Raw genomic sequence first — 27,884 nt, forward strand, 5'->3', positions numbered from 1 at the left:
TAAAAGTGAACCTTGCGTCGTTGTCATCGTGCTCAAAGCCAGCAAATTTATGACAAAAAACAAACAAAGATAACACAAAACACACACAAGTAAACGAACGAATGGCATTGCCTTGAAGCTCGCCGGTAATGGAAACACAGCGTGTAGTCTTTGACATCAGCATCATAGTTGCTCTCAAATGCATGTTCAATCTGTTGCAATCCGTTGAGATCCCGGTAAGAGTCCACAAAAGCCCCGCTGTCGTCCATATTGTGCGCTCCTCAGCGTCGGCGCCGTACCTAACGCTATTTTGGCCAGCATCCTCCGGCAGCCGTCCCCCGAGAAATCTTCAAAAGGAGCTTGGACAGGCATCTGCATTATTCACAGGACTGTGCTGCTGGCTGACATTTCGAGCAGCGTAGTACAATTGAACAGATCTGGTGCAACTATTCTAAGCGTCTCGCTCCACGCTCGAGCAGGTCAGGGCGTGCACCGTTTGGAAAGCGTCAGAATGATGTCGGAAGTCAGCAGTGGATAAATGAAGAAGGGAATCGTAAACCACGGGCCTGGACACCTTTTCCGGAGCGCACCAATGGCCTAGACAATGTTCAGCCGAGCGCGCCACGGGCCTGGACACTGTTCTCTGAGCGCAACACGGGCCCAGACATTGTTCCCGCAGCGCACCATGGGCAAAGCGCACGACGGGCCCGGACAATGTTCCCGGAGCGCAGGAGCTTCCCAGACGGAAGGATAAGCAAACCAATGCGTCTATTACCCCCCCCCCCCCCACCCCCCCCCCCTCCCCCCCACCCACCCTCCCCCGTCCGTCAAATAACGACACAGGCTTGACGCGACTGGTACTACTAGCAAATCACGCAAAGCCGAACATCTACAAAGATACGCCATCTTTTCCCGACTCACAACGAAATCTGTATGCATTATTTGCTACCGACTCTTACATTATCACGTTGTGAATGTTCGCAGTATACTCAAAGTTTTGAAATGCATGAGCCATCTAAGCCTGTCGCAAGAGATGCAACTGGCAACTCCATGCCCGACTTCTTTAACGACGCAGGGTCCAGTAGCTAAGATGGGGTTTAAGCGCGTCCTGGGACTGAGGTTAATATATTAAACGTGACGTAATTAATAGATGAGGCAGAACGTAGAATCTGTTATCAAAATGCATCGGAGCATCAGTTAAGCCACGATTTTCCGCACTTTCCCGAACAAATTTACGCTAGTAACAACACATTCCACGTTTGCAGAGGTTTTGCTGACAGTCCAGTTCTCCCCCTGGACCGGATCCACTCAAGAGCCGAGATGTCGCACCGTGGTCCTCAGAACACCTGCTGAGGAAGGAGGGATGCTTGCAGGGTGTCATGCGATGGATCGGATCCACTCAAGAGCCGAGATGTCGTACCGTGATCCTCAGAACACCTGCTGAGGAAGGAGAGGTGCCTGCAGGATGTCATGCGACGGAATGGCATCAAACTGTCAAAGATCAGTGCTTTTTATTATCTATTTAGGTATTTGTGCATATAGTTGCCTTTCCATCTCCTGGTCAATTAAGCGTTCGCTGCAGCTGAAAGGAAACGCGAGCCAATAAGCAACTGGCGACGTTCGGGGCTATGCAATCATTTTTCACTAAACAACAAACCTTCAAGCTGCAAAAGTAGACGCCGAACTTTCGTCAAAATTCTCCGTGGGCAAATATTGAATACAAAGCATGTTCAATTCCGCCAGTTCAATGAAAACATCACAAGACGAAACCTTGTTTGTGCCCCTTGGTTGGGCATTTGATTGGTTCTCCGGCGTCTTTCAGGGCAACAGAGATACGTATTGTAAAGTCGGTATCCGTTAAATTGTTAGTGTAAAGGGCCCGAGGCCACAGAGCGTATAGCCTTTCACGAGACTCCGATTGACGATGCGGCAGGGTCTCATTGGCGCTCGTCGTCAACGATTGATATGTGCACACAGGCTGGGTCCACCGCAATCATTCGATCACGTGAAAAATAGTCTGGTGCCATGCGACCCCTACGCAAACAGTGCTGCCGTCCAAAGGTAAAATCCCATATGTTAATTTTTTGATCATTTTGCATTTTATATGTCATCTGATTCGCCTACTTATGCTGAATTTGGTTATCTGAACCATCAGTTGAAATTTTCGCAAACCTCTAGCCCTTTCTTTTAGCTAAACGTTTGTGAAAATTTCAAGTATTGGACAGCTGTCCGAATTTAGCACGAGAAGGCGAATCAGGTGACATAAAAACGCAAAATAGCCAGAAATGAACATGAGGTTTTACCTTTGGACGGTAGAGTCAGGGAGGCACCAGACAAACGTGTTTTTCGTACGGCGCTGCCGCACTGTCGCACAGCAGCCGCACGACCCGACGTGCGACATTGTCCGTTGGAGCACTTCACGAAATGAATCAATCCGCGGACGACGGATCTGGACTGATCCGTCGATCAGTCCAAATCCCCGAGAACTGGCCTGAACCAGAAAATTCGAGTAGCACACGGATAAGGACCGAACCGGATTTAGTGCTTTGCCAGGCCACACGGGTTGAAAGGATTGAAAACCGATTCCATTCAAAATGTAGCTAACTGGATTTATAGCTCCCACTGCAACAGTCCTATGGTGGAAGTCTCAATCCTGCAGGTTTGTTGGTTTCACGTACGATTAGTTTTAAGGCATCCAAGATCGTTGAAACAAACATGTCACTAAGTGGAGTACTCCACAAAAATTGCCTGCTGACTGTTAATACAGCAGTTTGACAGGGGGTTACCGAGCCATCATACACGAGGTCGCACGGTGTCACATACGCAGCCATCCAAAGAAAATCTCGGGCTGCGCTCCGTCCTCCCTGACACTGGTGATTATACCCTTCATGAATGATGCCTGAACAATGTGATAAACCTTGTCCACAGTATGATGGCCTGATCATACCTTCAGTGGTTTCAAAAAGGAGGTTACGAAAAAAGCTTGGTTTTACAGTAGACAGCAGGGTCCCATCGGATAATGCTGTGGTCTAACAACAGGTGTAATTTTTTGGAGGACAGTATTACGTCTCTGAAACGACATGAGTCAACGACCTAAACAAACCAAAATTTTCGACTTGTTGAAGGTCACTTTTACGTCAGATTCTTTTCTTAAAAAGTCGAAGCCAACCCTGTTTTTTCATTTGTTCCCTGTCACTTTCTAAGATTGCAAATTCATTCAGAATGACATGCATACGTCGCATGATTTGACTTTTGTGTTGAAGACCAAGTAGGTTTAGTTGGATTACATTCCGTAAGGATGCATTTTGCCGTATTGCCAAAAAAGCCTCAACCATGTGGTGTGGTGTGCTGAGGACCTATACGCACATGATCCGTCCGCCCTATGAGTTTGCGTAGTGTTTCGAGAGCGCCTTGAGAGTCTGCGCATGTAATTTTTATCAGAGCTTTTAAAGACACCATGGCACATCAAGTCGGCACTACTTCTATTAAGGAGCGCATTCCTCATATGTGTGGGGTTTTGAACTGAAATCACAGCCTTTAAAACCACTCGGTGCATTTCACAGGTCTATCCTTCTTAAGACCTAAGCCCGTGTAGTTTCCGAGCTGCACGTCCGGAATTCTGAAACGCAGAGCGTCGCTATCGGTTTCAATATCATTCAGTTTGCTTCAAACATTGATTGTCACTTTCACCAAGCCTGTATGGTCTCGAAAAATGTAGTGTCTTTTCAATGAAGACATACTCAGAATGCCAAATATGTGTTCCACATGCACGATAATACTTGCCTCCATGCGAGCCAGACTAAAAATGAAGCTACATAAGAATATTAATAGCTTTATTCCTCTTCGAATAGTCAGCAAAAAGGAGATAAGTGTTTTCGGCATCGATATGCATACATACATGCATATATCTATGCACACACACACACACACACACACACACACACACACACACACACACACACACACACACACACACACACACACACACACACACACACACACACACACACACACACACACACACACACACACACACACACACACACACACATATATATATATATATATATATATATATATATATATATATATATATATATATATATATGTGTGTGTGTGTGTATATATACATACATATATATACATATATATATATATATATATATATATATGTATATATATGATAGATTGATCTCTCACTCCCACCGCCACCCCCACCGCCTACCGCCCACCGCCCACCGCCCACCGCCCTCCGCCTTCCGTCCTCCGTCCTCTCTCTCTCCCTCTCTCTCTCTCTCTCTCTCTCTCTCTCTCTCTCTCTCTCTCTCTCTCTCTCTCTCTCTGCCTCTCTGCCTCCCCGTCTCTCTGTCTCTCTGTCTCTCCGTCTCTCTGTCTCTCTGTCTCCCTGTCTCTCTGTATCTGTGTATTTGTCTCCCTGTCTCCCTGCGCTATCTGTACTATCTAACCGTCGGCCAAGACCACGCACCACCTGGCTGACACACATAAATGCCCGTGTCATCTATTCTATATGCCGTCCTCTGCAATGTTTCTACTAAAAAGAAGTTGCACATGAAAACATTGCTTTCTAAAGTTTTTTTTCTTAAACGGTACGTTCGAAAGTGTTCAAGTGCTTTCGTAAATGGCCGAACAGGTGATGATAGGCTCCATAAACATATTCCTGTTTACCAGATCCAGATACTTAGTGCACATCTAGCGACAATTTCAACTTTTTCCGTCCGTGTCCATCCAATCAGCTTTCCGGGCCGGAAACTTGGTGGGAACCGGACATAAAGCCCAGTTCAGGCATGGAACATGCCACCGCCGTTGTCATGACAACTAACAAAAATATGTTTATAAAAATAAGCGAGAATTCGTATTTCTTAAGTAAGTTTTCTGATTTTGTCCTTATAAGTGGAGAAATATGTCCCATTTCAGCATGCTTAATGCTTAACAAATTTCCCATTGATGTTCCTGCTGACTGCATGAACCAGCCATGAATAGGTCAGTTCGAGTATTCTGAGTAGTTTCAAGAATCAGCTGCTACTGATTAATGAACTTCGTTTTCACATAAGCTGTTAGTGCATTTGCGAGGAACATCATGCATATAGATAAGACAGTGTTTATAGCCTCATTCCTCGTAGAACAACCAGGGAAAAGGGAGGACAGATGCCTTGGTATTTCGGTCATATGTTTTTATCGAAACGAATCTTCCTTGTGGTATTCTTAAACTTGAATATCACTGCTGTTATTCGTTTCGATGAGGGTAAGTAACCGAAATATAAATACATCTAGCTGTACTTTCTCCTGGTTATTCAAGGAGGAATGAGGATAACAGTAAAACGTTATCTGAAATGTTTATCGGTGTCCAAAACCAGTTGCTGCCCATTGCAAAATTAGAAATCGAGTCCAGTTTTCTTATTCCATTGCACGAAGGAATCTACCAATGAAATCATTTTTGTGGCTTTTAATACCCCCACTATCCTATACAAATAATTAACGTTTCCCTGACTGTACTTACTGCAGCTAGCTTCCAGCGCTCATAGTTGAGATGCCCACATTTATAGGCGCAAATCCTTGCATCATGACAATTTCATACCTGATTCTTGGTAGGTGATTTGTTAGCAGTTTGGTAGTTTTGGTAGTTTTGGTAGCTTATGAACAGCATCGGCTTAAAAACCAAGAAGTATAAACGGGCTCCAGGACAAGATCGAGGGACTGTCCGCGCGCGGCAGATGTCTTGCAGAGTGGTGCGCGCGGCTCTCTACAGAGCGAAAGTGGCCTGGTGCGAAAATGAAGGCACCTAGAATACGGGCTCCAGATGAGCCGTCATTTGCGCGGTGTTTTCATTCTTGTCAAACAAAATAGACCGTGGCACCCCTGGCAATTATTCCCTTGTTGCTGGGTAATATCGTTGGTTTATTTTCCCACACACAGATGTCAATGCATAACAAGTGCACATAATTGTGGGACACTCGGCACATTACAATATGCAAGAATGCGGTGAAAAATAAGAGGATGCTTATTGTGCCCGTCAATGCTGACAGAACCCGAAACGCGGGTGGATAAGTTGATTATTTGGCCACCGTGGCAACCCGTCGCTTGACTGACGTCACTCGGAAGTTGCGTGGCAGCCGCGTGACAGTCGCTTGAGTGACGTCATCCGGCTATTTTCGAGCCCACAGCGTGAGACGGCACTGTGAGAGTGGAGCGAACTTGCGGCGGTTTAGCAATGCAGCCAATCACGGTCGCGGTGGAGATTGGCGTTTTGATGGTTTTCGTGACGTTCGTGGATGACCTCTGTTAATGACAAATCAGAGCGCGCCTTACAACTCCGTTCAGCAGGTACGAAATATGCACTCACAACGTACATTTAGTCAAGCTAGGCATCATTTAATCATTCAATAGATCTTTGGATGCAGCTACCACGCTTTCAGACAGTCAGCAATACGATGCCCACAGGTGGTTTCCCCTTTTGTGAAATACATACACGTATCGAAGGGCCTCTATCTCAATGCGCAGGCGCAACACTCGGATGTTGACTTTGTGGTAGTTTCGTTTTCTTCTAGTGCAATCAATTAGAACCAAATTCGCATTCTGAAAACAGGTTTGTGACAATCAAGTATGGTGGGCTGTATAAGATCACCTTTCGTGGCTATGATTACGGTGTTTCAGAGGCGGGGAGCAATCTTCAATTCGTTCATTGCTTCAAGAAACCAAGTGTGTCCGTTCAGGGCACCTGACACAAACCAAGTGGACTGCTCTCCATGCAGCTTTTTGTTTGTCAAAATGCTTGACATGTCCGCAAGCAAATATCATGAAAAGAAATGGGAAATAATTCACAAAGGTGAATCGATGCGCGTCAATACCCAACGCAGCAAAATATTTCATCGTTCGTGCGTCGTTGTATTTTGGTCAGATTAATATTTCTTATATTCTGTTCTACCCTTGAAAGATACTGCGTGTCGGGCGCTGCGCCATGAATTACAAAACATGCCGCACGCTGCCCCATCCTCGTATCGTACCCAACTCCTCAACCTGCCCCAATGCTCTTGTGTCTCTCCAAAACGTCCTCATGCCCTGGCCCACATATGCTCTGCCTTTGATCCCCTGGCATGAATTAATTCATTGTGCATGAAGACGCGCACATGAATGACCACATGCGTGATGAGTGGGATTATTTTAAAGTTGAATGCAAATACATAGGCAAACATGCCTCTTCACCATTAAAACTCGGTGAAAAGGTCGATTTCCCATGCACTGAAGCCTGTACGCCAAATTCAAGCCGCAAAGTGACGCATCCCCGAGGCCGTGCCTTGGGCAGGGGCAGGAACTGGCCGTGACGGGGGCACTACTGGTGGAGAATGCTGAGAAACGCTTGAGCGACAGTACTGTAGGAACAATCATCTTGCAGCGACAAAATGTCAAGCTTATGGCAATCTCCATTCGGGTTGGTGAAAATGTTGGCCCCTCACACCATGCTGCATTTTCCCCCGCGGCGGAGATTACTTTGTGAATGTTTACCATTATTCCGCTGCGTCTGGCGTGGCGGACCTGAGATGACGGAAGTTTGATGATTACAAAGACCAGTTTGAGTTACACCTCTCGCACTCTCCCCAGCCTTGGGCGGGGCCAGGCACCGAATAAGGTGTCACTGAGGTGCAAGCCAAGCCTCAAGTAAGTAAAGAGAAGGGCCTCATTTGCTCAGTCTTGAAGAAATGTCTGACCCCGTCCACTCTCCCTGCATTCGGCAGTCACTAAGTCTCCAGTTACTCGATCAGTGCGTACTCAACGGTCAACTGCAGTCTCCAGTGCCGGTTCAACTAGACCGCGGCCGCATCATCCCCGGTCTCCGGGGATCCCTGGTCTGATGACCACCACGCCTCGGTGTGCCCACCTATGGCGTGATGCCGGCCCGCCGGCACCGCGTCCACGCTCGTCTGCGACCAGCGGCGGTCGGCTACGTACCCCGGGTTCGGCCCGCGGCTCGGCGGCCGCCGCCGAGGCGCCGCTCACCGGTGGGGTAGATGAAGACGACGGTGGCGTTGCTGGCCGGGTCGGGCTGCTGCTGCTGGCGCCAGTCATCGTCGCCAGAGGCCGAGCCGTTCATGGCCGGCCCCGGCGCCACGCATCGTCCGACGCACGGCCGCACCGCCTGCCGGCACCGACGGGCGGCAAGGTCAGGTCAAGTCAGATCGGGTCTGGTGAACGGGGCAGACCGGGCGGCAGCTGGGGGGCAGCCGGCGGAGGAACGGCGGCGGCTCAATCAAAAAGAGGCAGCCGGCTTGTCAGGTCGGCGGTTTGCACCAGGCACCCAGAACCCGGAGTATCCAGGACCCGGAGGGGGGGGGGGGGGAGACACATCGGACCACGAGGCTCTGACTGCCTCATTTTCAAGGTTTACTGTTTTGTTCTTAACCCTTTCCTCCTTTGAGAGTTCGAGAGACCCATTTCAGTGTCTCAATTATCGGGTTTGAATTCTCAGCTAGATAGCATTTTGGCCATTAAAGACGCTCTGCAAGCACCCTGCACTGTCAAAAGTACTGGGTCGTCGGCCTCATGGGACCCCGCAGTCTTCAATGCGCTCAGCCCTCTCCAGCATTGGCCTATGCGACCTCCAGGGCAACATGGCCTCCATGACCCATTTGGATACGGCTGAGACAAGCGCACATACTGTCCAAAACCGATCCGTAGCTCACAGAAGTGTACAATAGTGCAGCACCATCAAGTCCTAATAAATCACCACATAGAGGGTGGTGCCTCTTCACTCTTCAACCCACAAAACAGGCTTGTTTGGTCAGATACGGCCCCATTCTGAACAAATGTCTGGGTCCGATGTGCTATCGTTTGCCTCCCTGAGGCGTCTCTTACGCTAACCGAAGCTACCGGTCTGTCTTCGTGAGGTGCCTCTTGCGATCACCGGAACCATCGGTCTGCTACGCATAACCGGGGGGGGGGGGGGGAGGGGATTGGTCCAAAAGTGAGTGGAACGGACTGGCACAGTTTCCTGTGTCAGGCTCTGTCCCGGTCTTTCACACTTATGAATAATTCTCTAGCCCTATGCAAAATGAATAATTCCCGCTTTTAGCGGCGTCTCAGCACATGCATCGAGAGACAACATCTTGTGGAAGACCTTCAGTCTAATATCCACGCTAGCTTTGAGGCCCGGTTGGCCCTCTCAAACATCGGGGCTCTACTAAACCTCCCCTGGGTACGCCAATGGACACAGGTATATACTGCAGACCCAAAATAGCAAAGGACCCAGCCAGCTATTTCCTGAAATGTCAAGCAGTAATCAAAGAAACGTCTAGCGCACTAGAGCCGAACTCTATTTCGCGGGATGTGGCCCTGATAGCCCAACTGCTGAAGCCCGCTCCCAGGCGGGCCTTCAGCATACACCGCCGGCCACGCACGTCCTGGACGCTTGACCCCGAGGTTATGCCGCTTCGGCCTGTCTGTAAGCTCAAATCCTTCGGCAAGCGCTGGTATGACGGCCGGTTCTGATCGGCCGGTGGCGATGGTCCGCCGCGCCGTCCAGGTCGGCCTGCACCGCGGGCTCCCCCGCCGTCGCGCGCCGGACACCTCGTACCTGATGTACCTGTACCGTGATGGACACCCCGTGCCTGATTACCGTGCAATGTAAGCGAACGCCGACGCGCTTTGTCCGATGGCGTAGTCAAGCGAGCACTCTGACCAGCAGCCGCCTGCAAAACTACAGCCCAGCCAGCGCTAACGCCAGTACCGGCACCGGGGGTAGGCACCTTGCGCACTACCGTGCCCTTCTGTGTGCTTTCAGCGTTACATGGTGGAGGTATATGTGCCCCAGATCACCGAGGCCGTTAATGAGCGCGTGCTTGGGTCACCAGAGACGAAGTTGTCGGTGGATGGCCATTAGAGGCATTCACGTTTTAAGCAATTCCACACCAAATTGTATCCTGCTACATTGATGATTGCAACGGTAAGGTGAGTGGAGCCTATTGCGACGAACAGAGGTGCAAGGCAAAAACATTGTGAAGAAGTAGCCTATGTACTTAAAGGAGATTCCATAAACGATCATACCCGTACCTTATCAGAAATCTTCCCAGAATCGGTATCCAGCCCAACCAGCTACCCACTACATGTGAGTGTGGTACCACCCGCGGGCTCACACAACCCGTGCGCTGCGCCGCCTCGGAGCCGGGTGTGATGACGGCGCGGCGACGCGCCACAGGCCGCTCGATGCCGCCGCCCGCGCGTCATCGACACCCACTGGGACGGAGCGGCGACCGGCTGATTGGGACGACACGTCATCGAAAGCCAATCGACGCGGCTGGCGCGCGGAGCGAGTGGCCAGGCGCCGGCTCACCGAGCCCGCCCGGCCGGCCCTGCCGACCGCCAGCCGCGCCGTCACTTGGCCTATTGGTGCCGTCACCCGCCTGGGGACCGAGGCTCGGCAGGGCACGTGCTATCAGTCGTTGATCGTGTGACGGGGCATCGGAGAATTGGAAAGCATGTGCGATTGGTATTCCACGACTCCGGGGATTATGGGTTCTTAGTGTCGCCAATACGCTGCTTCCTACGTACTATGAATATCGTTCGAATTTTGCTTAATGGGTTGCATCCAAACTCAGTATTCGGATAGCTGGACTGAATTCTGAGCTTACCAAGCGGTATCTCGCCTGTGAGAAGGTCAACTGCAATTTTCCAGGCGGCGCAGGACCAGAATGAGGAAGTACGCAGTGTAACGAAGTTAGCGGAGCAGAACAGTCAATCATCATACAAATGACCGTCGCGAACGGTATGTTAGCGTCCATTCGCCGTCACGAGGGTAAAATAAATTTTAAAATGTCAACCGTGGCAGTCATCACTGAATGAGATTTTGTTTTCATAAGGCTCCGCTTGCAACAACTATTAGCGGCCGATGCGTCCAGTTGCCGGCACATTTAACGGAAAATAATAGCACGCCACTCAGCCGCGTCTTTTTTCAAGGGCAGTTCAGTATCAATGCAGTTCGCAAAGGACTTTATTCACACTAAGACAACAACTTTACTCCTAGACGACTTTCATCCATACTTCGCCAGATTTTTTCACCCGTTTTGCAATGGCAATTTGCAATTTTGCAGGAAAGGTCCGGAAACTTCCCAATCCAAAACTTACTGCTAATTAACCATAACAAATGTGTTCAAACAAGAAAAACTTTCCGAAAGTTCCGAGCCTCAGGCAGGCTCCTTGAAACTACAGCAAAACTATTTATGGGCCTGGGTTGACCCTTGTTGGCTTGATGCCAGCAGAACGTGGCACGCCAGTCTGACCAAACGATATGTCCGCTCTAGGTTCGGACCGAGCGCAAGCGAATAAAAAGCCCCGCGTCTTTGCACAGATCACGGAGGTGGTAAATGACACATACGTTTACAATTTTTTTTATAGAAAGATTGAGGCGAGGTATAAGCATCACAATCGGAATAATTGTCGGCTTTTGGGCTTTGCAATGGACAAAGATTCCAACATCTTTGCACAGAGCATGCGGGCAGTAAATGACATATACGCTTAAGTTTAACAGAAGGATTGAGGCAACGTAATAGTACCACGAATGAAATAATTGTTCGCGCTAGCGCCCTCGTCAGGTGTATCAGAGCTAACACACCAGACGAGGACTCTTGCTCGAAGAGTTAGTCCATCCGGCATAGACGTTTGTTAATCTATTTGCAAGACATTTGGATAGCAAAACAAAGTAGCTGGTGGGCAAGACGTTCGAGGCCAAAAAAAAAAACGCGAAATGCTAATGTAGATCAGGAAGCAGGATCTTAGGTTTTCAAAATAATTATTGCCATCCTGAAATCAGAAGCCGGCGTTACGGAAAGAAGCAATGGGAATTAGGATCCAGAATATTGCTTCTTGCCGAAAGTGCCAACGCGGGTCGAGAACGAGCGCAAGGAGTCGCACATACGTTTATTGGCAACGCCCGCCCGCTGTGGCGTCCACATCAGCAGTCGGCAGGCATCCACACTAAAGCCACGTTTCCATCATTTTTCCGGTCCGTAAAACCGGGACGCACCGCCCGGAGTACTGGCCCGGAATGCCTTCAGCGGTGTGAATCAGAGAGAGACCGACCGCCTCCGGCCGGCCGGCCGGCAGGCGTCCGACCGGGCCGCGGGCCGAGAGGTCGACTTCAGTTCGGCCTTTGACCGAACCGGGCGCCGGCGAAAGGCCTGGAGTGGGCCGGTGATTCATTTTGAAGTGCGTTTCACTTGGAAGTGAGACCAAGTGTATAGGCGATAGGAAATATCCAGCCATTTGTGAGACCAGTATGCTATCAAGTGTGCAGCGTTACAAAGTATTTAGGCCGCCGTTGGTTATTTAAAATGCTTGGTTTGCTTCCACTGCAGATACAACAGATGAAAAAAGCACTTGGAGCACACATCTTTAGCTTACAAATGTGCAATCGTACAACGTTTATCTGTCATTTACGCCGCTATGCGACATTTCTATTATTTCAACATCATGTAGAGATATTTACCTTAGCTCAGGACCACTTAAGTAGCTAGGATGAAGATATGAAAGGCCTGATGCACATTATTCACACGTTTATCAGTACAATCCCCTGTGCCATGGGGAACTGTATGGTGGTGGGAAAAACAGCAAACCACTTTGAACATTAGTTAGGAAAACCCACGTCGCCATACAGATGCACGAATCATCTATTCTAAATGAAATCCCTTGCAACATTTCTACTAAAAAATAACTACACATGAAAGAAGTTTTTCGAAGCTTTTTGTGCTCGAAAAGTAGGTTGGAGAGTATCGTCAGGTGTTAGTATCAGTTTCCGGACAGGTTTCGCCAGGTTCCATACAGAGATTTCGGCTCACCAGATTCAGACACTTCCTGCACATCTAGCAAAAATTACAACTTTCTTCGTCGCGATCGATCCATCTGATTTTCCAGGCCGAAAATTGGTGGAAATCGGTCTTAACGCGACGAACGCCAGTCGCGGCACGCTGTACCCCGCGGTGCCTAAGGCGCCAAGTCTGCGTAGCAGCCAAAGACCTGACGCAGCAGCGCGCCGGCCAATGCACGTACGACGGTGCGTTGATAGGAGCTAGCGGACCGGCCGTCATCCGCTACCCACGAATCGGTCCCGGTCGTGTCACGTCACCATTGCAGCGGACCGGTCTGGCGGGCTCATGCATGCTACTCTGGACACCTCCCCAATTCACTCCATGCTATTCCGCGTGCCGCTCCAACTCACTCGCTGCAATCATGCTGCTATATTACATGCACATCATTCTATGTGCGCAACATTTGCCGAGGCAGCAGCGAAGCTCATTGTCATTGAGCCTCTAGTAGGGCTTGGTAGCAGGAAAAGGCAGTGGCTCTCGGAGGAGTGCCCCGAGCCGTCGGCCGTAGGTAAGGCAGGGCACAAACCCTTTAGACGTTTCCAGCGTCTCGAAGGGAGCACGGGGGACATACAGGACGCTCATCCTGCCAGTCAGGAGCTAGGACCCGACTGAGCCCTAGTCTGCGCTCCGTGCCTGACCTTGGCTCGGCCCCACCAAGGGCCGTCGCTGATTGGCCAGAGGTCAAGGCCACACTGAGGCCAATACTACAGAGGTCAATACCACTAGCCCGCAGCGCCGGCGGCCGCGGCGCGGGCACGTCGCTCACCATAGCGCAAATGAGCGTCACGTCGTACTCTGACATAACATATAGATGACGTGCAGCCATCGCAGCGCAGCGGACTGTAATGCAGCCTGATCGACATGCGTGGTGGGGTTCGGTGACACGTGCTCACAATATCGCCTGCTTTGTGACAGCATTTGACAGACAGGTCTGCGCTATCCGATGAAATCGAGTTGGCGTACACGGTCAACTAAGGAACGAAAAGTATCGTGGATAGTGACGGTACGCCCAAATCACTGTAAAAAACAAGCCCCACCATATTCTTCTTAGATGTCCCACAAGCCCCGCACATTTCATAAAAACTACCTTAGAACGAGGTAGGTACCCTTTAGAGTAAAACCCTTGTACGAAATAATGCATGGCATCTGGCTACTGCCTTGTTTTTTCGGTTTCCCGGGCCGAGGACACGTAACAATTTTCAGAGATCTTCGGACCCGCGTGTCGCATCCACCCCGGGTGTGTATTCCATTACACCATACACCATAAGTCATAAATGGGCCCACAAACAATATCTAGGTGTGCTTGCGATCCGACTGGGGGTCATGTTTTGCGGCACGATATCAGGTACGACGAGGCCCGTTGTATTGTAAAAAGTGAGTGGGTAATTTTTTTACTATCTTCCTCTCAATTACGCACGCTTGAATCCATCGGACATATGTTGAAAGACACTGTGCTTTGAAACAGCTCTAGGTTTCTAGCACCAGGTTTTCCGAATTGGAAAAACATGACAAAGATGTCAATGGGCTGCATTAGGCAGCCTACATCTTGCCCCAAAAGCAATACTCTCTTGCTTAATTTGTGACACACACTGTCCAGCCAAGCATACTCTAAAAATGGAAATATACTTCAAATGATTCGTTTTCATCTGCTGAGGTTATCACCAAAAGTTACATCAACCTTTCCCACAATGAATCTTTGTTCAGGTGCTGTCCCAACAAAATGTTGTCAATCTGGCCATTTCCAGGTTTTCAGACATAACAGTCATCAACTTCACCATAATGCTGACCACACACTGAGGCCCTGCATTGAAATTACACTGTCGGCTTCAATGGCAGTGCATTGAACATCTTCGCATAATAATAGAACAAATGTTCAAAATCTGGATATTCAGCTACATGGCCCATTCACAGTCATACACACCGCACATTTTGTTGAAAACGAACGCATGCATAATTGGGTATGCCCTATAGACTTGCCTCGACCAAGGTATGTAGGTAGCTAGCTTCTGCTCGCAACTCATACTTTTCACCCACCGAATGTTACGATCACATTAATATTCAAATTTACTTCCGCTTACCAGCTCCCCTGCTAAAACACACACACCGGCCCACAAACCCGAATAACTGGCGATGTTCAGTGCCGTAATGGCGCATTTTAATCGGAAATTTTTCACCTTTGAATGTATTGAAACATCAGTTCGGATGAAACAAGCCCACTTATAGCGATTTGAATGCGTTTTAAACTGCAAAGACCGCTCTAGATACCACAATTGTTCGCATAATAGACGTGCCACTGTAATAATATACACAGTGGCACAGAATAAATACGTCACTGTCCACAATACTGTAACAGAAACCACGTCATGGTTTGATTACGTCATCGTACCTTGCATTACATTGAATGAGAGCCAACTGACCGTCGTTATATCTGGAAATCGTACTCACAACCGCTAGATGTGAACGACTTGACTCTCACATTTTTCTCGGCATTAATCACCCGCATGACTTATGGAATAGGAGGATTTGAATGATTTGACACCATAAATGCCAGGGTGACTTTGACATACTCCCCCCGGTACACCTCTCCCCATTTTCGCCGGCCCATGGCCCAAACACCTAGAAGAACTTGGGTCCCAAGAAGGACAGGATTGTGAACAGCACCGAATGGTCTTCAAGGTGGCTATTTCAGTTCAAAACCCCATAAAAATGTGGAACACTCCCTGTAAGATTGTGTATGACGATCTGGTTATTGGTCGTTGGCCAGAAAACAACCCAAAGCTACAAGCGCTTCCAGCCTCCCTCCCACCGCCTCCCGCTCCCCTCCCCTCCCCACTCCTTTATCCTAAATCATCCCTCTGCCACTATCGCTGGTTGGCATCGGCTGATGAAAATAGCTACCCATGCAAAGTTTCTGTGTTATGAACAATATGGGTGTCATCTATCACGCTTCCACACTCAAGCCATTTGTCTCCATTGTGACGTTAAACGCTCCCAACCCAATTACAACACATTCTGAGTGAGTCGCCGCCGTAATAGAGCTGCCACCAGCACACGAGATGCGTGGCCCAATGCGGTGAATCACAAACAAGGCGCATGGAGAGCGCACGCAGTCGAAGATATCGCTTTCAAGGACGATTGTAACGCACATTGCTTCAAGCCGAGAGCACCTGGATCAGGATACGAGTGTCCGCGGCAGGTTTCGGGAATAAGTTTCGAACCATGTCTGGCAGAGTTATTACAGTTTCGGTGCCTGCCAGATGCTTAATCCGACGCACTCTGGGAGACAAAAAAAATTATGTCGGGTCAGGTCACTGGATTATGATGTAATCGGTGTCCGCGGGCGCGTTGACTTTTCCCGCTTATGTAGTAATTCTTTGTTGTTTTTTGGGGGCAGGGTGCTTGGATGTAATTCATCGACTGGTTTGAATGACTGTCAATCAGGGCCAGCCAAACTAAACGAGGCCGCATGAGGTCATCATCAGGGTCAGATTGTAAGCTTCGAGCTATAAGATCTATGACGTCCAGTTTTGATAAACAAATTCGTTTGACAGGTTCCTTTACGAATCCACGCCTTCTTTTCATTAAGTAAATCATAAAGAGAAGAAATAAACATACAGGCAGGCAGATGATCGGAATGAGTGATCTGACCTTAATCTAAACAGACCTCGAACTTTTCTTTTGTGAACACCATATCTTCCGTAAGTGCAAAACTACGTTTTCTCTTGTGGTGCGAAATGCGAAACTTTACGATAAAAACTACCGTACAAGGAGGGTTCTGAAGTCGTTTATATATTCAAAGTTTTTTAATGTATTCACTGAACATGGGTCGGACGTCATCACATCGAATCTTACGTGAGATTATATCAGAAAGATCGAATGCCGTTTGGATTTCTACGCTTCTGATCAGGCAATTACGTCTTAAAATATCAGGGAGTACATCTCAGATACCCTCTAGCCGCCAGGTGATCGCGGGGAGCAAAACGCATCAGGCGGCACCGGGCTAAATCACAAAGGTTCTAACGTTGGTGCATCTAGTTGGTTCAGCTGGTTTCAAATTGTTTGAAATGAGCACGTGATGTTCCCCGCAACTTACCTCAGCCAGACAAACACTTGTGCCTAAATCTAATTTCTTTACGTATTGAAACATTCAGCGCAGTGAGACGTCTTGAAAACGGTTAAGGTCTTTTGTGTCACCTGCTAGTGAGTCACACTTTCCGGCAGCACTCCGGTCATACCCGTTGTCACCTGCCTGATGCTCATTGGAGCTAGTCATGGATTCATGTTTCAAGATACATTCCAATGCATTCATATCCACCTGTTTTATCCAATCTTCTTAATACACCATCTTTTTAGAAAGATCTTATGTAATTGGCGCAAACAACCAGGGCAGTTGACGCGCAGTTAAAACTCGACAACTGAATAATGGTCTAATTTAATCCCACAAAATCTTTTGAAGTAGGCAAGAAATGGCTTCAACTGCGCTTTTTTGCTAGAGAAGCTGAGAGTTTTCATCCTGAATTATCGACCTTCACTGGCACTACTCGAAAGGGCGAATGCTGCCAACGAAATCAACGTCTGCGCTATAACATCGCTTAACCAGTACCTCCTGGTATATTGAAGGCCGATAACTCAGCATACAAACTTTGAACCCATAATCCACTCGGCTCGTTATAACAAAATACTGGGGGGTCTGATCCGTTTCAGTCCTTTAGGCGTTGTTAAAAGTAGGATATCAAAGCACTTCTTAAATTTGCAATAGACCCTTCCATCATTTTTGGTCCATTTGGTCTGGCCATGTTCTGAACTTAATTTACCGCTAATCATTGTAACTAAGAGATCACATAACCAAACCAACCCAGTATGATCTATCACATCGTTGAAGAGCTCTGGCGCGTGCATTTATATCTACAGTCGTTTAAGCTTAACACTTTTAGACGCAGATTGGGTGAAACCAGGAAAAATTGATTCTCTCCAGACTGTCTTTTAACCGCTTTACCCAGCCAATAACCATGCGTCTAGTTCATATGCATCCAGCGCAGCAGGCGCACATCTGTTCGCCCACCACACGGGCCCGAAATACACGCTCCCCTCAGCACTAAAGGTCAGGAGGAGGAGATGAAAACGAAAGCCTCGTAACATGGTGAGTAAGCATGTTTCGTTTACAAATCGTGCGCGTAGTCGGATTTTTCTGATTCACAGCTAGGCCTGTAAACGGTGCGACAATGCAAATAATGTTGTTAAGCAAAAACCCCATGCTAAATACCAGTGTGCGTTACCAAAGGTCCGGTAACCTGTCCTATATTCACCACTTAACACCGTGCGGTGCCCCACCGACAGGCGTTTGCCAGTTTTACGTCACAACGGCACTCTATCTAGGCCGGCACCTCCCACTTACAGGGAATGTTCAACATTCCCTTTAAGCGTAGGGTCTGATGAAACAAGCTCACTTATTTAAGAAGGAAGCATACGATATGATGAAACAAGCTCGCTGATGACTACCAACATACTGTTGGAACACATGCATGAGATAATGGTGGCAAAGATTGCCCTAGACAACACAATTTCTCTATTTAGTGAACACGCTTCTTAATATGTCATTGATTGTGCCACTAGTACTCATTTGTAGTTCTTCAACCTCCCAAGATATAGCAGCATGTTTTGAAGTGTTCGCTGAGCAAGATATCGTTATGAACTCGTGTTTTGGCCCTTTCTCGTGGTTTTCTTACGTCTTTATCCGCGAGTCTAAGATATTTGCTTATTTTCACGTTATAAGTTATAGCGCAATTCTTAAAGGAAATCTTTCACATTTGAGGACATTGAAGCAAACATATGATAAAATAACCTCACTTTTAACTGTTGGCACACTTTGTAAGTGGAAAAGACTGCTCTAGAAGCACAATTCTCATAATGTTTGAACAAGTGTTTGGATGGCGTTATTATGGCGTTATGGATGTCTGGGCAACTTAGAAATAGCATGCACCAAGTAGTTCGCACATCCTCACGGGCATGTAGCTCTGAAACTAGAGAGACTCGGTTCTAAAAAAGGGCAAGGCTATGAACTGCACCGAGTCATCTTCAAGACAGCTATTCAGCTTAGAAACCCCCGTATAAATTTGTAACACTCCCTTTAAGTGCATATACTGCACCTCTCCGCGGTCCGCTGGCGCCTGCGGGATAGGCCTTGAAACCATCAAGCATGCATGAATATAATGCTGAGTTAAGTTTTTGTCCAAATCTAGGGTGCTGAGTATGGCGCAAAACGATGCCAGTGGCAAAGGCATTAATGCAATCGCCGCACACACACGTGGCCCTTCCAGTCGGAGGACGCCCTTGTTACAGAATGCGGGGTAATGCTTGACGTGACAAGAGAAGGCGAGACACGGCTGCAAACAGATGTACAGAGTAACGTCACCGCGATATTCGCTCTTTACGTCCGGTTGTATCTACCAGTGGCCTAGTATAATTACCTTCAAATACAAAAAATAGTATAGTTTCTGGTTGACCTTGTTAGTAGGTCGTAACGCCCGATTGAAGCTAGTCGGGGTATTCTGGCATGCCTATAGGCATCAGGCATCTTGGGCTACCTGAACGCATACTTATAGGCACCTCAGCAGCGTATGACCCCTCACGTCCGGACATTTTCCGCCTCTGTGTCGATCGACTTCAGTCTGGCGTTCTCACAGACTGGTTTCAGACGAGGCATTGTCACATCATATTTTCAGTACGTTATAATTATTTGAGAAGACTTGATTGAGGGCACTGGAGGCAGCTCTTAAACACTAAAGATGGAGCTTGCCGAAATTTAGCGCTGTCGAGAGGCAGCAAACGCTACATGGGAACATGCCGAGCTGCTATTGTAAGTCCATCACCGATGGATATCTGGCGCTGCCGTTGTAACTCCATCACCAAAGGACATTTGGAAAATGGCTTCATCTGGCAACTGAGCAATACGCTTTTGTTCTGAACAGCACAGCGATGTAACCTCGCGGATGTTTTTTTCGCCATAAATTTGGGAGAAACGTTAGCTGACTTTGCCCGACACGGCCAGACAGATCGGGCATAAGCGATGGCCTGAAATTACTCCATAAAAGCTACATCAGATGTCCGCGACAAGCAGTCCACGGCCTTCTCTAACATGTAGTGCTACATCAACGGGGGGTCGGGAGCAAGCATCGGAAGGAGGTCTCCTTGGAGGCCAGGGACGCAAACTGGGTAACACTATGATTAAAAAGGGTGCGGACGTCCTATAAACGTATGTTGCAACAAACTTAGACATCAGGTAAGGAATGCTCATGATCCCGGTGTGCGAAACTAGATTACAATAAAGTAGATAGACATATCATGGGAAAACACGGAAACTATATGTTCCGCGTGCAACAGACATGGATGGCTTTACAACAAAATTCGTTGGGATTGTGCTGTTTGGGAGTCTCATCTATTTCAATAATTCGCGAATTAGCACCGATGAACAAGCGACCGCTCTGCAAGAAGCAGTTTACCGGTCAAGGAGGTGAGATGTTAACATAGAGTGCACTCCAACCAACCGCTCATTGAGATACTGGACCTTCTGGTCATGCTGGTTAACAAGCGACATGTCTCATATCAGATTCTGGATACACTGGCTCCACTGTCTGTATGGTCAGATCAAAGCCGCATGTCCCTGTCAAGAGATGAGGTATGCAAATGTTCTCGTCATGGATGAAGGCATCATTATGTGTTACCCTCTCTTATAAGAGTGGGAGCTGAGTATTACGCGAACCGAGATAGGCAAATTTGTCGACAGGTTCGGCATGTGAATAATTGGCGAATTATTTGCATAGCCCGGTAAATTAAATCATCGTATTACATTGCAATGCGTAGCAGAGACTGAAGTAGGAGACAGCATACCACTGACTACAAACATAAATAGGGTGGTCCTGACGGACTGGAACACTGGGCTATGCATGCCAAAAAGGGTTGAGAGAACATCCACGTCAAGAAGTCGAGCCTATGGATATTGTCTGGAGAACAGAGATTTGGAGCTGTGCTCTCGCCATTCTACAACGCAGGTAACGCCCCGCGTCTGATAACGTTATCAGTATCTCTGTGACGACCTCAGGGGTTGTAATTTCCGTGCTTTTCCAAACGCGTCGCGCCGCGGACCGTTGCTGGCTCTCAAAAACAATGCGCGTGCCCTGCAATACAAATCAGTTGTTGCATGCATGCCGTCTTTGTTTGGCAGAGTATGATCTCGGGTCATCTTGGGATGATTTTCGATAAGGTTAGCACTGTATGCACGTCCGTACTGACACGGCGCGGTGCGCCAGCGCAGCTGGTCGGTGTGCTCGGCAAGCGCAGGCCCTCACCTGCCTTGCTCACGCGTCAGTCAGTGACAGACGGCCGGTACCGGGCGCTCCTCCGTGTCGCGCCGGCCGGCGGCGTCCGTGGCCGGGCAGACGGTGACCTCACTTATGACCTCACGGTGACCTCCCGAGGGCTGTCTGAATGCGGCGGTGCCGCTGTGCGGTCGGTCGTACGGCCGGAGATCGCGCGCCAGTCCGCACGCTGCCGCCACTGCCGCCCACGTCCGAGCCACTGGCCAACGAGCGGCGTCGACCCGACGACCACGGCGCCTGCGGATGCCGCCGGCCGGCGCCCCCTCCCTCCCCCTACGGCCCGACTCGAGCCGCCAGGGTGCCGGCGATCCATCTACCGTGGTGAGTGGCTGAGGTGGCCAGCCATGCGCGGACGTGAAAGGCCAACCCGCTGATCCCTCACTGTGGAGAGGGGGACTGAGGTGGCCAGCCACGCGCGGACGTGAAAGGCCAACCCGCTGATCCCTCACTGTGGAGAGGGGGACTGAGGTGGCCAGCCACGCGTGGAGGTGGAAGACCAACCCGCTGATCCCTGACGGTGGGGAGCGGGGGGTGGGGGCGAGTGGACCAACCACGCGCAGAGGTGAGAGATCAGGCTGCCGATCCACTCGGGGTGGCACGAGATCGAGCTGGCAGCCTTCGAGCGGTGGGGCGAAACATGTCGGCTGATCCAAACACGCACGTGCGCATGCATGCGTAGGCCGGCAGGCACATGGGCTCCATGTGACTTGCGCAACAAGTACATGCAATATGTAGAAGAGATGCACAAAGCAGCGCAACGCAAAACTTTGTCACCCCGAGGTGTTCAACACAATACAATGGTAATGCATTATTACTTTTAGTGAGACAAAAACTTTTGCTGCCACGTGCGTTACCAAGGTTCGAACCTGGTTGCATCATCGCCCATGGGCTCTAGTCGATCACCGTAGTTACTGGCGCTTCATACCAGGGTGCTCCAAGATGTACGTCGCGCTTGACATATAGGTAGGGGACCAAACACACTGATCACTTTCACTGCTTGAGTGGGTCCTGCTGCTTTTAAAGTGGCCATTAGGGCGCAGAGTGCCGGTGATGGCCTCTGTGTTGACGGTTTTGTCGCCTCTGTGGTCTGGGGAAAAGATGCTGAGCTTGTAATTCGACAGCACTGAGCACGACTCCGGAGCAGCGCATTGCTGGCCCGGCTGATCCAGAAAGGTCAGCTGAAAACTGGTCAAAGCGCACTGGCTTCCCAACCCGGCTGTGTCGTTGCGCGCATGGCAACAACAGCAACAACGTCGGCAACAGCGTCGGGGGTAAACATCCAGAGACCTGGATAGACGTGTTTATACATCGAGCGACACGTGCTAGGCGCAAGAAATAAACTTTATGTAGTAAGCTCTCCGCACCCTAGGTTGGCTATACCAGGTATTCAAAATATGTTTTGAGAAATGACCACTCGGTAGTGTCATACCCAACGGGAAGGCTTATGTGGCCATCCTCCCGCCCCTTTGCAGGTGACGGGGCTTCCTGGGGACGAAGGCTTTGGAAACTTTTGGACGGTAAAAAGGCCCGTAGTGCTTTTAAAACATTAAAATGGCTCTACGAGGAATGAAAATAAGATCCCGAACCTAACAAATCATCCAAACAACAAACAATCCCCTAGTAGTAACAAGGGATGGACCCCCTGCAACCCGGTCTGGACACGTCTCGGGTGAAATCGGGCTACGCCATTGCCACGCGGACATCTGTGGCCCAAGGGATGTGCTTCAGCACCCATAAAGGCTTTCAATTCCTGGCACTTGTGGCGCGAAACTCGAACCTTCCCCGCCCCGTCCCGTCTGGTGCTTACCCTGGGCAGCTAGAGGCCTGCTAAATCGATAGTTCGAGTCACTCGGCCTGACAGGACGCAGCTCGACTCTGCCTGACGTGCCGCAGGGGCTGATCTGCGGTGCCCTGGACGTCAGGGGTCAGGAACTGATCTGCGGTGCGCTGGAGGTCAGGGGTCAGAAGCTGATCTGCCGAACGTTGGAGGTCAGGGGCCCGTGCTTCTTGACTATGTCGCGTTCGAACACCATCCTGTTGGCCCTCAAGCAATCCAATATATATATATATATATATATATATATATATATATCGAGCTGGTGTGGTTTGCTATGCCCTTTTGAGACAGCACATCGCACCGCGGTATGTTGTACTTTCCAAAGGCGTTAACCGGATTTTCTACAGATCTCCAAGTCACTCATTTTGCGCCAGAAGTCCCTAATGCGCATGCATGCTGCCTGACAGGTGTACAGGTAAACTCACAAAGGATCCACAATTTTTGCTAAAGCTGCCATTTCTCTAATGGGAAACCCACAGGAAATCCGCGGAAATTTTTGCTCGGAAACCCCGAATATAATGACTGTGGTATACGGCAGTTGTTTAGGGAGCCTACGCGCCAGGCAAGTGGAGTTGCGCGGGAGAGTTGGCCTTGACAAGGTGGCGCGTGGCGGGGGCGCGACGTGTTCGGACGCCTCGGACGTTATATTATCACTTTGTTGTTATTACCGAGGTATTGGGAAAATACTCACGGTAATACCTGACTCAGTGTTCGGTCGGGCCGTGAGAGCGGCCGATACTACACTGACATAAAGCACTTCTGAGCCTGAGGAAACTGTGCACTCACAAGCTGCAGACATACTGCTGAGAAACCATGCAGAACTACAAAGAACGCTCCCCCAAAAACTCCACGGACTCCAAAAGAATTTGTCTTTAGTACGATTCCAAAACTACACTAAGACACAATAATAGACCTGTCAAAAGTACAGGACAACTCCCAAGCAAAACTACCTTGACAGATGGGAGGCACGGTCGTAAAACAATCATGGCACTTGAATATGAAAGTTGAGCCAGGAATCAAGCGTTTAATTGTGGCGTTCTCCTAAAAAATAATCCTTACGCAAATTCCTTATGTGCATTGCTCCTCATTACCGTAAGACATGGCGGCGCGGGAGCCGGGGAGCGGGAGAGGGACTGACACCCAAAGCTTTCTGAAATATAATTATTTGCCCCCTGGGCATTGAATGGAAAGAAATAATCCAAATAGCCATCTCACTCACTCCTCCCAACTTGAAGGACGTTGCTTGCTCCCAGCCGTGAATACCTTTTCACGGTGCTGTGGCTTCTTTTCAGCACAGTACATGCTACCATCTAAACCCGTTGGCCTTGGCAGTGCATAAGCGTTGTATGTCCGGGTGCAGCAGTTTCGCAGGGCGATATTTCGTGTATCTTTTTAAAATCCCGGAGCTACGCTATGGCTGGGCTGCCACATACAACAATTGCTGCTTATCGAAAGATGATAACAGAGATGATCATTTAGTACAGTGGCAACACAAGCATCTCAGCGGAACGCTACTTGCTGATCACGAAGTTCACATCCCCCCCCCCCCCCCAAGGCTATATCACCGTTACTGTGCAGCCCTAAGCGCAGCCAAACGCTCTCGAACGTGGCGCACTTGCATGTGCACGAGCGACAGCGGCATGAGCGGCATCTACTTGATCCAGCCGAAAGCGATACTCGATGGTCACTGATGCTGCGTTGATCCGCTCTGCGTCACCCACAAGCAACGTTCGCGCATTGAGCCTGCATTCAGCTGCGGCTGACATAACGGTGAGGGCCATGAGAAGACGCAGAAGCTGGACGCCTTTACGGGTGGGTTCCCGCGCGTTTCGCCACACCTTGCGAACACCGGGCAGGGGGATATATGCGTCTCCCAGGCAAATGCCAAGGGGCAGTTGCTTCCTTGCCTGTCCCGTGGCCCCACCCCTAGACGCCAGCGCAAGGTAAGGTAAATTGAAAGGGAAAGGCAAATTTGCGTGACGCTTCTGTGGTGTCATCCATGCATGGGCGACCTTGGAAAAGCCCGCACGAAATAGTCTGCACAAATTTACGGGCACCTAGTTCAGAAACCAGACGGTTTTAAGTCTTAGGAAGGATAGGGCTGTGAGCTGCTTTGCGTGATCTGCAAAGTGATTGTCTCAGTTCAAAACCTCATACAAATGTGAAACACTCCCCTTCAAAGAAGTGCCTTAAATTATTTAAAGTTCAAGATAGAGTCGTACAACCAGTCAGATCCAGAATATTCGACGCTGTTAAGGTCAAGCGAGAAGTTGTGCCGTTCTGCAGCGTGCTCAAAAGTTTTTCGTGAAAATTTCTGAGTTGTGTCCCGCACCGATTGCTTAGTTCTGGAAACGCTCCTAGGCGTTTGATGCCCTCTACCCTACATTAAACGTTTGGTGCCTTCTACCCTAAAACTGTCTTCAATCCCTCATAAAGCATTCAAAAATTTCCTGAAGTGTTCCATTGCCCAGGGCCGTACGTAGAGTGGAAGAAGGTAAAAGGCAACCGTTACTGACCCTTTGAGAGCATGCCTGGGCTAAACGTCGAGAGCAAGGACGAAATTAAGGAAAGCACATGCCACCCAAAATCCGACGGTCAAGCATACCATTGAGTCTGATTTGGCATATGCAGAGTCGTTTTTTATGAAGTGCTACAACACTTATTACAGCTTTAGTTCTAACCAGCCTCCTAGTGTCTGGAGTCGCACATTCATTCCATTGTTAGTTTATCACAAGTAAATGCAACAAATCACATAAATCATACATCTGGTGTGGTCCCTTGATATCTCGAGGCGAGTTATAGTGGTGTGGTAAGGGCCTTTGGCTCCCATGGGGAGTGGGGATGGGGGACCAGCTCGAATCCCGGTTATGTCATTGGCGTTGAATGCTTCGATTGAGACGCTTGAATCACATCTTCCTTGGTCGTCGCAAGATGAAGACATCAGAGCTAACATGCAGACAGCATCTTAAGCCTTAGAAATAAGAAAGCACGGCACCGGTGACAGCGTCAGCGGCGGGGTGTCGACTCACGGTGCCGGAATGACGATCAAAACCACAGGGAGCAAAACCAGGCGAAGCTATGTTTGAGAGTATACGTAGGTCTGGAACAGCCGGCGACATTCACCACCGTATTCCTCTCGAACTGTGACTACCCCGATTTTTAGTGCTACAGTTGCGACTTTGCGGCATAATCGGCATCTACTTGATCCATGCGAAGGCGATGCTCGTGACTCAATGATGCTGCGTTGATCTTCTCTGCGCCACCAACAAGCAAAGTTCGCGCATTGAGTGTGCGTTCGGCTGTGGCTAACCTGGCGGCGAACTTGTAGAGCTTACCGTTGCCATATGCACCAAATAGCCACTTCTGTTTCTCCCACGCCCTTCCGTCGGCACAGTAGGGCGCATTTCCGACGGTCGCGATGCTGCCCCAATGTCATGCTATGGTCTCCTAAAGCGCCGACGAGACGCCGGGAGATTGTTGTGGTCGTCTTCCAAAACTGTCGTGGTGTAGCAATCATCTGAAATCTGACAGCTGGAAGCCGTTGGTTTTATCGCAACGATGATCCCTTTTTGGTTTAGGTGACAGCGTATATCCATGAGCATTCAAAGGACGGAGGCTGGCAAAAGAAAAAGGGAAATGAAGCCAAAGCAAAAGACAGCAAGAAAAGAATGGGGCAAAGATGTGCCTATGCTCAGCTGTAACGTTTGCGGTCGGGAAGCCACCAAAGTATCTGCACGCACACAAAGTACAAGCATGAATATCACCAACGATTCAAAGTATTCCCGGAGAGCCAGTTTGCCCCTGGACAGCCCAGTACACCGAAATGCAATTTAAATAGGTTTGAACGGCCACGTCTACTTTTTCTGGCATGTTAAACATTGCTTGGCGCCTCTGGACACAAGATCGGACATAAACATCCCTACCTTCTACAAACGGCTCTTAAAGTAGGGTTGTCTTGGTCTATTGAATTTGTCTGTTTAAGGAGCAGAGTCCTGCGCGTCAGACCTTGAAAAAGTTAAGCGTCCAACGTAACTGACCTCGCGCTCTCAGCTGAGGACAGCCTTGAGCATTCTGAAACTTGTGCTTCTGATGCTGGCGTAGTGGTTAACAGCGTGCGGCTGGTTGAATGACGAGGGACTAGGATTTCGCTGCGGTACCCTTATCCGTCCCGTTTGCACATAATCCAGTGTCATAAGTGCCGGTTCGAAAACGGTAACTCATAAAAAGTTGGAAACCGGTAAATCTCCATGTTTCCTGTTACGGCCGCTGGCTTTTTTATGGCCGCTGGCTTTTGTGCCGCTGGTTACTCCCATCTCGAACGTTTGGTAGTTGATCTACATGAACGCTACAACACGACCAACGTACATTTTAATGAAACGGCATGACCCCACCGAACAGCTGTCACAGGATCACAGCACTCGACATCGACATCCTGCGTCATCCGACGCAAGCAAAGAGGAAACGTGTCTCGGATATGTAAGTGAGCCAAAGCCAAGCAAGCTCCGTATAGTTTGCCCCTCTGGAAGAATCCACACTAACAGTGCGTGGACACATGCACAACTAACAAACCAAATAATAAATGCACGAAGACGTTTCTCCACTGCGACCCTCACTAACCTTGCCATCTTCGTGCGTGCAATCATCGCAAGTTCAGAGCCATGGTATGGGCTACTGAAATTATGTGACTACATCCTTCCCCTCACGCGTCCAGGCCCAGGGTCCTGGCGAACCTGATCATGTCTTGCGGGCGTCCTGCATCACTTATATGGAGGACGTGGCGCTCGAAGAACAAAAAAAACAAAACAACAACTTAATTCTGAG

At 49.1% G+C, this 27,884-nt stretch overlaps 1 protein-coding gene across 2 annotated transcripts in view; it reads right to left on the minus strand.

Annotated features, from left to right (window-relative positions):
* LOC119103663 (uncharacterized) overlaps positions 1-27,884 on the minus strand; it is a 106,456-nt gene that overhangs the window by 22,265 nt on the left and 56,307 nt on the right. Inside the window, exons 1-2 of one of the 2 annotated variants that reach the window (XM_037227280.1) lie at positions 21,197-21,404; positions 7,993-8,131 (exon numbers count right to left, since the gene is read on the minus strand). In XM_037227280.1, the coding sequence (XP_037083175.1) occupies positions 7,993-8,086 (94 nt within the window). In that variant the 5' untranslated portion in view covers positions 8,087-8,131; positions 21,197-21,404. Of the gene's footprint in view, positions 1-7,992; positions 8,132-21,196; positions 21,405-27,884 lie in introns of those variants that run through there. The other variant, XM_037227279.1, reaches the window with a different exon arrangement.

This window comes from Pollicipes pollicipes, unplaced genomic scaffold (assembly GCF_011947565.3).
Source record: "Pollicipes pollicipes isolate AB1234 unplaced genomic scaffold, Ppol_2.1 Scaffold_5724;HRSCAF=6776_pilon_pilon_pilon, whole genome shotgun sequence".
Taxonomy (NCBI): domain Eukaryota; kingdom Metazoa; phylum Arthropoda; class Thecostraca; order Pollicipedomorpha; family Pollicipedidae; genus Pollicipes; species Pollicipes pollicipes.